This window comes from Vigna unguiculata, chromosome 2 (assembly GCF_004118075.2).
Source record: "Vigna unguiculata cultivar IT97K-499-35 chromosome 2, ASM411807v1, whole genome shotgun sequence".
Classification (NCBI taxonomy): Eukaryota; Viridiplantae; Streptophyta; class Magnoliopsida; order Fabales; family Fabaceae; genus Vigna; species Vigna unguiculata.
In genome coordinates this window covers 5,538,487-5,549,753 of record NC_040280.1, presented here as the reverse complement: position 1 = coordinate 5,549,753, position 11,267 = coordinate 5,538,487, and the positions used below count along the sequence as shown (strand labels likewise).

The following is an 11,267-nucleotide window of genomic DNA, read 5'->3' as shown; positions in this document are numbered from 1 at the left end:
TAAATAACATTTAATTATTAAAAAAAATTGGGACAAAATTGAATAGATACACATACTTAGGTACTAAATTGAAACAAAAATACATATATGGAGACTAAATCAAAATCAACACAATGACATCTGATAGTGACACTGACACGTGGCATTGCAATGTCACGTGGCACTGACAATGCCACGTGTCACGCACAGGGACTTGGCATGTGGCATTTTTATTTTTTTTTTCAAAAAATTTAAAAAAATTTAAAAATTTTAAAATAATTTAAAAAAATAAAAAAAACTAGAGACTGACAGGTGGCACGTTGACTAACGGCGTTAGTCAACTCTGAAAGGAACCTAATTGAAGCACTTTTTTAAAAGTTGTGATGTAATTGACACTTTTTTTAAACCAGGTACCTATTTGACACCTTAGCCCCAAACTAGGTACTATACGAATAATTATACCAATATGATATTTATTTTAGTTTAAAAAAATAGTTAAATTTAAATTAATCATAATTTGAAGAGTAAAAATAATAAAATAAATATTTTAATTTTAAAAATATTATTTGAAGAATAAAATTGAAAAATATTGTGTACATCAAAAAGGAAAAGTTCTTTTAATACAGTGATATAGATTATTATACCGCTTTTTAAACTTAGTTATTTTATCTATAAAAATCAATAAAAAATATTTACAATAAAATTATAAAAATTATTTATATTTAATTTTATAATTATAATAATAAAAACAGCAATAATTTAATAATTTTATGATTTTTTATTGTAAAAAAAAAAAGTGAAAACAATGTCTTTTCACTAGTTTTTATTTAATATTTTAAAAATGTATACATTTCATTTAGAATTTTCCTTACTATTATTACTTGAAAATATAAAGTGTTTCAATAAATTTTGTTTTTTAATGGTTTATTAATTAAAAATACAATTAATTATATTTCTTAATTTTAGTATAATTATATGTGATATATTACCTAAAAATTGAAATACATATATGGGTCATAAAAATAGAAATTTAAAATGTAAAAATGTATAATTTAAACAAAGCGTCCATTCCAAGAGTTTAAAATCTATTTATAATGAGTATATTTGTTCATATGAAAATAATGCGAACACTTAATAGTAATTATTGGATTAAATTCTTAAAATTAAAATCCTTTAAGAATTTAGATTAACTTCACCTAACAATCAAATCTGTAAGAATTTAGATTAACTCCACCTATCAATCAAATCTGTAAAAATTTATTAGAAAACACATTTTCAAAAACATGATTATTTTCATTTATCTTTTAAATATTTATTTTTGCGTTGAATCAATATTGTATGCCTGATTTGAATAGTGTGCAGAAAATAAAGCAAAAAACAAATAAAAGAAATGAAGTTGTTAAAGTGAGTCGAAAAAGAGTAAAAATGATTAAGAAAATATTTAATTTTTTATTAATAAATTTATTATTATGATTAAACAAATCCATAATCAATTGTAAATATAAAAATGACTTTAATACATTTATTATCTTAATAATACAATCGAATTCGATACAATACAAGTTACTGTTCCATTGAGGTGATTTTCTCCTCATTCTTAGTGACAATTTTCTTTTTTCTTTTTTAATCAAAAGTCATCCAAAATGACTCAGAAACCAACACCATACTCTCTTATTCACTATCTTTTTTTTTTTTTTCTGTCCCTTTTCCATTCATTATTTAATGAATGTAAATTTTAATTTAGTGTTTTTATGTATTTTAATTTTATCTCTTTATTATATTTTTAATTTTGATTAATGTCATAGTTATTATTATTCTCATGTCAATAAGTATAGTGGCACTAAAGACATTCCCTTTATATATTAAATATATTTTAATATTAATTAATATGACGGTTATTGTCTCAAATACACAAGTATATTCACATTATATGCTCCCATTATATATTAATATATTAATTGTATATTATATTTATACTTTTATATCACTTATAAGTAAATAAACAAAAAGTCAAACTCAAAATTCATATTTACAATAAAGAATTTTAGTATAATTTGCTCTTAATATTTGTATGCCAATACAGATCCCAATGATATCTATTTTTTTTTTTTTTGTTTGAGTCAACTAAGAGAAAACAAACTTTATTCTGGTTACACTGAAGAAAATGTCTCTATTTATGGTTATATTATACTTCATACAAAATAAATGTATAAAACAACTATATTCCTAAAATCTTAAATCAACACCTTAATAAAATAATAATTAAAAAACAACAAATTAGGCACATTGCATTTAATTTAATTGAATTTATACGGTGGATGCGTGGTGAATAAGCCATGAAAATTCATAATCTTTCCTTTAACATTGGCACATAAGCTTAACCCAACCCTAGATCTTCCTTCTTCAACAACACCAACCTTCTTCCTTCTTTTCAACTCAACAACATTACATCACATACACTTGTTTCTCAGATCTCTCCCAGATTCCCTCACACGCTTCCTCTATCAAAAACACCCCACAATTCTTCCTGTGTAAGTCTTCTTCATCAACAATATTCCACCTTTGAGCCTCAAAATCCCTCAATTTTGCATTCCATCTTGTGGGATCCACTTGAATTGCACTGGATTTGAAACCCCACTAAACAAAATCACATTTTTTCCACTGGGTATGCTTTGTATGTGACTGTACTGTGTAGTGCATTGTAGGCATCGAGTTCTCATGGCAATGCCATCGGGAAACGCGGTCATGCCGGAAAAACTGCAGTTTCCGGCTGGCGGTGGTGCTGCCAGTGGCGGCAGTGAGATCCAGTATCGCCATCAGCAGTGGTTTGTTGATGAGAGGGATGGTTTTATCGGTTGGCTTCGCAGTGAATTCGCCGCTGCGAATGCCATTATAGACTCCTTGTGCCACCATTTGCGTGTTGTTGGTGAGCCTGGGGAGTATGATATGGTTGTTGGGGCAATTCAGCAGAGGAGGTGTAATTGGACCCAGGTGCTGCTTATGCAGCAGTACTTTTCTGTGTCTGAGGTTGTATATGCACTGCAGCAGGTAGCCTGGAGGAGGCAGCAGAGGTTTGTGGATCCAGCAAAGACTGGCTCCAAGGAGTTTAGGAAGTTCGGTTCGGGGTTTAGGCAAGGGCAGAACAGGACTGAGGCTTCCAAGGAAGGTTATAATTCTAGGAATGAGGTTGCCAAAGAAGGTTATAATTCCAGGAATGAGGCTGCCAAGGAAGGTTATAGTTCTAACGGAGGGTCTTTTGGTCGCGAGATAAATGCTGTGGCTGTTGCTGGAGGTGTGGAAAAAGGGACTCGTGTGATTGATAAGAATGGAGAACTTAACTCTGGTGGCAAGGTTGGGACCATGGATAACAATAGTATAGCATCTCCTGAGGAGAGTAAAGGTAAATAATGGACCTTTTGGAAGACACACTCATATATTTATGTAGTATATATATATATATATGTTTGTGTGTGTGTATATATATCTATATATATGTTTGTGTGTGTATATATATATATATATGAATGGATGAATGTATCATGGTTTCAGATATGGTCTCATATTTTGGTTGCTTGGGCAGATGCTGTTACAAATGATCAACTTGATGGCATTTTGAATGGCTCTGGGAATTCTCAAGGATCTCTGTCTAGCTCAGAATGTGAAGCTGCGGGTGTAAATGAAGAATGTACATCAAATTCTGAAGGTTTTTGTTACTTCTAACAGTTATTAAATCTAGAGGACGTATAGGACTATGTTAGATTAATGCATTAATTTTTTAAATCAGTAAATGAGGCTCAGGATGTGTCCCAGATCTTCCTTGTGTTTGCCTTTGGCATACAATGTTATATGCCTGTTTACTGGCATACCAAATGAAAACACTCTCTTACTTGCAGTCTCACACGTAGAGTCACATTCAATTATAGGATCAGAGTCAGCATATAGTCTTAATTCGCCTTGCATATTGATTCAATTATTTCGATTCCTGTGCTGTGTTCCAGGAAATGATTCACATTCTATGCAAAATCAAAATCAGAATGCTTCTACCATGGGAAAAACTTTTACTGGCAACGAGATGTTTGATGGGAAGATGGTAGGGTCCTTTAAATGTTAGTTTGCTTTTATTCATTTCTTGTTATTTCTTTCTTGATGTCTAATACCTCATAAATTTTCTTCCATTCCTTATTTTAACATTCTATCTGTAAAGTGTTCCTGTTTTAATATGTTAGGTGAATGTGGTTGATGGACTGAAGTTATATGAAGATTTAATTGATGGTACGGAAGTTTCAAAACTTGTTTCATTAGTCAATGATCTGAGAGTTGCTGGAAAAAGAGGACAATTTCAAGGTAAGTGTACTGTGTCCCATGCTAGCATGCTGGGAGGAACTGTCACTGCTTTTTTTAAACTTTCATTGATTTGTATGCAATACTCAGTGACTTTGACCATATTCTGAAAATGGCGGTTCAGTGAGAAATAACAATATACTGGTATATACTTTTCTGTATTCCATTCTACTAGTTGAATAGTTGTCAACAAAGAATTATTTGGAATCACCATGATGCTAACTAACAATTGCAAAGTGGTAGAATAGCCTTTGCTTAAACTGAGTCAAATACTTGTTGCAATATGCATTTTCAGACCCTTAAGCTTGTTGCGAATACACACACATAGATTTCCATTTTAATAATATTATGAATTATCATCAATAAGCACCAACACCATCAGAATTCACCTTGCACGGTTCTAAGGCTTAGATCTTCCTCTTTTTCCCTGTCATTTTGTATGATGGACTCAGATACTTAAAACCAAGTAACGTGTGGTGTGGTATGCTGTGCTAAAGTTGTGTGAAAGTCTTATTTGACCTGACTTTATATTTACACTCTTGAGAATTCTATCCAAAACCAATTATCCTCTTAAAATTCTGCCTTTCAAGCAACTTTAAAGTTTACATGGGCAAAGAAACATTTAATGCTAATTATATTTCTTATAAAATGAGTAGGTTTCCACTTTCCATTTATGGAATGTGATCTGTTACTGAATTTCCTAAAGAATGAGAGAAGAGGTCATTCATTTCATCTATAGGATGTAAAGAAAGGATGCTTCTTTTTGTGTATTCGTTACTGTTCTACAAACCTAGAATTTTCGCCTATATTATGGAAATCCTTTTTAACAACCAATGAAGGTTGAGTCTCTCTCGTTGTAAATCCATTTTTCTAAACTTGTCTATTAGTACTCATTCAGAAGTGTTGTATTTTCCAATTTGTTGGGACATGGCTCCCAAAGATCTACCATATCATTACTCATACACACACATATATTATGTTTGAATAAATGAAGTTAATTTTGCTACTAAAACATTACAGGTGCTTCTCTAATGCAAATACCTTTTCTTTTAATATCTGCTAATTGCTAATGATTTATCTTAAATAGGAAGTCAGACATTTGTGGTATCAAAGAGGCCTATAAAAGGACGTGGAAGGGAAATGATTCAGTTAGGTGTTCCCATTGCTGACGCACCACCCGATGTGGACAATGTAACTGGAATCTCCAAAGGCATGTCATCTCATGCATATTTATTTTATACAGATCATCAGTATAGTTCATGCATTTTTGTCTTTGCAGCCATGCTATTTGTCTTTCACTACCCTCTCGTGGTACAAGTAACAATTGATGAAGTTCCACCATGTTACTCGATCACTGGGCCTAGTAAACACAAGGTCCAAGCACCAGCGTGGATGAAGGATTATATTTTAAATTAGGATCTTTATTTTATTTCCTTGTGAACCCTTGTTTTTGGGCCAAGGTCCCATTGATATGTGTGTGGGTGACTCTATCCTACAAAGATAGGACAATAGAATACCGTGTGATGTTTGTCTTTTCTATTTCGTTGTTGGACATTTCTTTTTAGGGTAGTAGCGGGTGCCTTACAAAGTGGTGCTTTTGTGACCAGCCTACATGCTTCCCAAATCTTCCCAATATACCAATTACCTCAAAAAACTATCCATGAGCTATACAAATCTATGCAAGCTTGTATGGAAGCTCAAGACAACCATCAATTGAAATCACTATTTCAATTGACATAGGCAGTTCTCACAACATATTACAACCCCGCCTTGCTCACCATTTACAACTTGCTGCTACTCCCATTTCTCACCCTTCCCATCCCTATATAATCCTTTTTCTACATGCCAGATTTTTTCCAAACCACATGGTCTTCTACTTCCTTGGGCCTATGATCATTATATCATCCTTTTTCCTAACTCACCACATACAAAGATTCGCCCTTATCCTTACCCTTACCTTCACTTTCAGATAAAAGAAATTACTTCCTTTATTCATGAAATGTTAAAGGTTATAATCACTTCCAACACCACCCCCTTTTCTTCCCTGATATTAATAGTGAAAAACTAAAGTTGGTACATGACGCATTTGTGTTGACTACATATCACTAAATATAGTTACAATTAAAGACAAATTTCAAATTCCTACTATTGATGAGCCATTTGATGAGTTAGGTACTACTACCAATTTCTCTAAGATTGATTTGTGTTCCAGATACCACTAAATCTGTGTGGTTCCCTAAGACAGACACAAAACTGCTTTCAAAACAACAGATGGTCTCTATGAGTTCTTAGTTATGCCTTTTAGCCTAACTAATGTCCCCTCCGCATTCCAATCAGCAATGAATGATTTACTAAGACCCATCTTGAGTTACTTGTATTGGTTTTCTTTGATGATATATACTAGTCTACAGTCTTCTAGTCTACCTGTCTTGGTTTCGAACCTACAATATTCTAAGCAATTTTAGGTCATATTTTTTAGTAGTTGCGGTCTCTCCTGATGATGGTAAAGTTTACGCTATTCTGCAATGTCCAGAGCCATTGGACTCTCATGGGGATCTATGGTTTTCTAGGCTTTGGTGCATTCTATAGATGATTCGTGCATCACTATACCACACTCAGCACTCCTTTCATTGATCTTCATTCAAACAAATTTTCCTGGTCTGAAAAGCCGCAATGAATGTTACGCAGTTACAACAACACATGGCTAAACTTTCCACTCTAGCATTGGAAGATTTTTCTAAACCACTTATTCTAGAATTTGATACCTCCTTTGTGGCAATTGGTGCAGTTCCGAGCTAAAATGGCCTCCGGCTCGCCTTTTTCAGCAGAAGATGTGTAGACTCCTCTAAAACTCTTCCATGTATGTTTGCAAAATGTTTGCCATATGTAAAATAATGGCTACAATCTTTTTAGGCGAACCATTCCAAATTTATACCGATCAAAAGAGCCTAAATTCATTGATGACAAACAATTCAAACACTAGAGCAATGAAAATGGAAATCCAAAACTGCAAGGATTTCAGTCTGAAATATTTTATAGACCTAGAAAACAAATGTTGTTACAGACGCTCTTTCCTGAAAACTTTCAAAACCCTTCACAATGACAGGAGTTCCCAAGGGCTCTCTTCGTCCCTCACCTCAGCTACTCCTCCCTCTCTTGAGTGACAACTCCACGCCTCTTTACCTCTAACTCACCCATCTAACCCAGTGAATTTCTACCCAATACCTCCTACTTTTCTCCCCACCCAAGTTAACCCATTGTCAAATGTACCATACCACCTAAATCATGCAATCAGAACTCTCACAAATGACCACATCGTCTCAGTTATTTCACATATCTCACTTATCCCACCTGTACCAAGCACACTTCCAATGCAACCGTTGGTGCTCTTTAAACTCCTGGGTCAATGCACAAGATCACCCCAACTCATCAATCCCACATCTTTCCCCACATTGGTCCATCACACAACCAACACCAGCCTCTCAACCCACGGCTATTCCTTTTCTTTCAGCAATCACTTCAACTTTGAGGGCAACTATTGAAGTGGAGGGTATTGTTACGCGACCTATGGTCAGTGGGCCTAGTAGATGCAGGGTCTCAGCACCATTATGCATGAAAGATTATATTTTATATTAAGATTTCTATTTTATGTTCTTGGACTCTTATTATGGGGCCAAGTTAGTCTAATCCTGCCCATCATTATATGAATGACTATATCCTACAAAATTAGGACAATGAAAAATCACTTGTCTTGTTTTTGTTTTTATGAGTTACGGTTGCCTTACACACCATTTGAATCTGACAGATAAGAAAGTAGAATCTATACCTTCTTTGTTCCAAGATATTATTGAGCGCTTGGCTGCATCACAAGTGATGACTGTGAAGCCTGATGCTTGCGTTGTGGATTTCTTTAATGAGGTTGCTTCTTCTTCCTTTGTTTTTTTGGGGGTGGGGGGCAAGGAATTTAATTTATAATGGTGTAATATATTTTTACGTTACTTGGTATTGCAATAATCTGTAGGGTGATCATTCACAGCCTAATAGTTGTCCACCTTGGTTTGGAAGGCCTGTTTATACGCTTTTCCTAACTGAATGTGACATTACTTTTGGGAGAATAATTGTCTCGGACCATCCTGGGGATTATAGGGGTGCAGTCAAGCTTTCTCTTGTACCAGGGTAATATTTGTTAACCTTATCTATTTTTATGCGAGTGCTTCTGATATTTTTATTTGTCCAAAGGATCATTTTAAAATTAAAGAAGCCAATGAAATTGTGTTAATTCAATACGTAATTGTCTGCTCAACAATTTATTTGTATTACAAGTTATGGTTAGGCGTAGATCTAGTTAGGTCCATAGTGTAGGTATTAGATTCTACATTCACCGGAAAACAAAGCCCTCATTGCCTTCATTTTGACTTCGATCTTTAGTTTTTTTTGGATGATAGGTGAGTTATTGATGTTAAAGTCTGTAGTTGATAAATATATGTCTTGATGTTGAGTTAATCCATGAATAACAACATAGTTTAGTTAATTAATGAATTAGATGTTTGTCTCCAATTGAAATAAAGCAATGTGAATCAATAATTTTTAGTTCCTTTGATACACTGTTGAAGATAAGTTTTCTAAGGATTTTTATTCTTTCTTAAAGATGAAGTCTGTTTCTATTATATTATTGTAATTGTAGTTTGACTCTGGTTATAGAAAGCGTTTTTTCTGCCATGAGATATATGCCTGACAATATTTGTCAGTGCAGTGAAGCTTTTTCAACTGCAGCCTTTTTGTTTTTTGAATAAGGCTTTTGTTGAACTTGAATTTTTCTTTGCTTTTACATTTGCTGATGCTTATATAAGCAGATCATGCAGCATAATGTTGCTTGCTGTGCCCTTTAATCTCATTCTATACTGGATACACACCCTGACAGATACTTTTTAATTATCTTTTTTGTGTGGATTAGAATGCATTTATTATGTTTATAAAGACTTCTTTTCATTTTTTATTCAAAAATTCTCTTGTGGTTAAAATTTTATGATTTTAACGTCAGATAAATTTTATATACTACATTATAGTCTGTCATGTCCTGTGATTTTTAAATTTGCTGTTGGGTGAGCTTTCTCCTTATATGACCTATTTTTTCTGGCAAACAAAGGTCTCTTCTGGTGATGCAAGGGAAATCAACCGATCTAGCTAAACATGCACTTCCTTCCATTCCCAAACAACGGGTACTTGTGACCTTCACAAAGTCTCAACCAAAAAGTTCTCTGCCAAGTGATTCACAACGACTTGGTCCGCCGGTGACGTCTCATTGGACACCACCACCAAGCCGAACTCCCAATCACATGCGCCATCAATTAGGTCCGAAGCATTATCCCACTGTTCCGGCAACCGGAGTACTGCCGGCGCCGCCATCCATTCGAGCACCTCCAAACGGCATGCAGACATTGTTTGTGCCAGCAGCAGTTGCACCTCCCATTTCATTTCCTACCGCTGTGCCAATTCCACCTGGTTCAACCGGGTGGGCCTCTGCTCCTCAAAGGCATCCACCACCACGAATGCCTGTTCCGGGCACCGGAGTATTCCTCCCTCCACCTGGATCAGGCACCACTTCATCTCAACACTTACCTGACGGGAACCTGAACGGGGAAACTACTTCGGCCACGCCGGGAAAGGAAAGTTGGAAATCTAACCATAACACTACAAATTCCTCACCAAAAGATAAGGTGGATGGAAATATGGTAGGGAAAGAATGCAATGGAAATGCAGATGGAACTGAGGGTGAGGAAGATGTAGTGGGGAAAGATGACGAAAGTAATGACACGAGCGATGCAAACCATTGAACTACATGAGATAAGAAGGAAAAGGATATGGTAGCAACATTATGAGTATGAAGCAAATGTAAAGAGCGGCAAGATTGAACACGTCAAACGATAAGATACTGCAAAAGAGAGAACAAGGGAAGGAGGTGGGGCTTTTTGGTTCACTTCTTAATCCTTTTGTTTTCTCCATTCCTTTTTGGTTGTCTTATTATATTAACTTTTTAAAGCAAGGGAAACTCATTCTTAATTCAGATTTTCATTTTTCCTACCTTTGAATTATTTTATACATTTTTGCGGTTCGTAGTAATGTTTTCTTGTACTAGTTTTTTAGCAATTAGTATTAGACTTAGACTCGTGCGTCTTTTTATCTTCTTATTAGGTTTGAATTAAGAAATTTAGTATATACAGGGAAGTAATTGAAAATAAATAATATTATTTTTTTTTTTCTTTATATTAAAGTAGTGGATTATAGAAAATATAATTAAAATAATAATAATAATAATAATAATAGATTATATACTAATGATAATATTAATAATAATAATAATATTAATAATAACAATAATACCAATATTAATAATATAAAAAATAATAAATTTGGATTTTTTTTGTTTTAAATTATAAAATTTACACTAATTGACTAATGATTAGTGATGTGTAGTAAAATAATATTGTTAAATGATCAAAATTTATAATTAAAATTTTGATTTATATATTATATTAAAATGAAATGTGTATGCATAAGTGATTGTTAAAGTAAGATGTAGGAATATTGTTGATTTGATTCCGTACAAATAAATATAACATGAAGTGGATGTTAAAGATTTTTAAATAAAAACACATGTATATATAGACATATAGACAACTTAGAAGAAAAATATTAAACAGGGGTTGACATATTGAATCAAAAAAGAAAAAGTTAAACTTAAAATATTCTAAACAAAAGTGACATGGATGTATCAATAATGAAGTTAAAGTAACATGCAAACTTATTGTGAGATGTAATTCCTATTAAAATAAGTTAGAGTAACATAAAATTGAAATTGAATTTTTTTTGAACATAAATACATACAGACATTGTTATCAATGAAGTCATTGTATAAAGGAAAAGGATTAAACATAAATCTTATAAAT

General features: G+C 33.4%; 1 protein-coding gene across 1 annotated transcript; it reads left to right on the top strand.

The window, feature by feature from the left end:
* Nucleotides 1–2,322: 2,322 nt before the first annotated feature.
* On the top strand, nucleotides 2,323–10,402 carry LOC114173307 (RNA demethylase ALKBH10B-like). Its single transcript, XM_028057601.1, has 8 exons — nucleotides 2,323–3,379; nucleotides 3,560–3,682; nucleotides 3,978–4,069; nucleotides 4,206–4,323; nucleotides 5,408–5,530; nucleotides 8,126–8,238; nucleotides 8,342–8,496; nucleotides 9,467–10,402. The coding sequence occupies exons 1-8, from the start codon at nucleotides 2,698–2,700 to the stop codon at nucleotides 10,152–10,154; spliced, it is 2,094 nt and encodes a 697-aa protein (XP_027913402.1). The 5' UTR covers nucleotides 2,323–2,697; the 3' UTR covers nucleotides 10,155–10,402.
* The last annotated feature ends 865 nt before the right edge of the window (nucleotides 10,403–11,267 follow it).

Coding starts and splice junctions, on each gene's coding strand:
- LOC114173307 (XM_028057601.1), top strand. CDS start 2,698: ATGGCAATGCCATCGGGAAACGCGGTCATGCCGGAAAAACTGCAGTTT. Junction 4,070..4,205: donor AGATGTTTGATGGGAAGATG/GTAGGGTCCTTT, acceptor TTAATATGTTAG/GTGAATGTGGTTGATGGACT. Junction 5,531..8,125: donor TGTAACTGGAATCTCCAAAG/GCATGTCATCTC, acceptor TGAATCTGACAG/ATAAGAAAGTAGAATCTATA.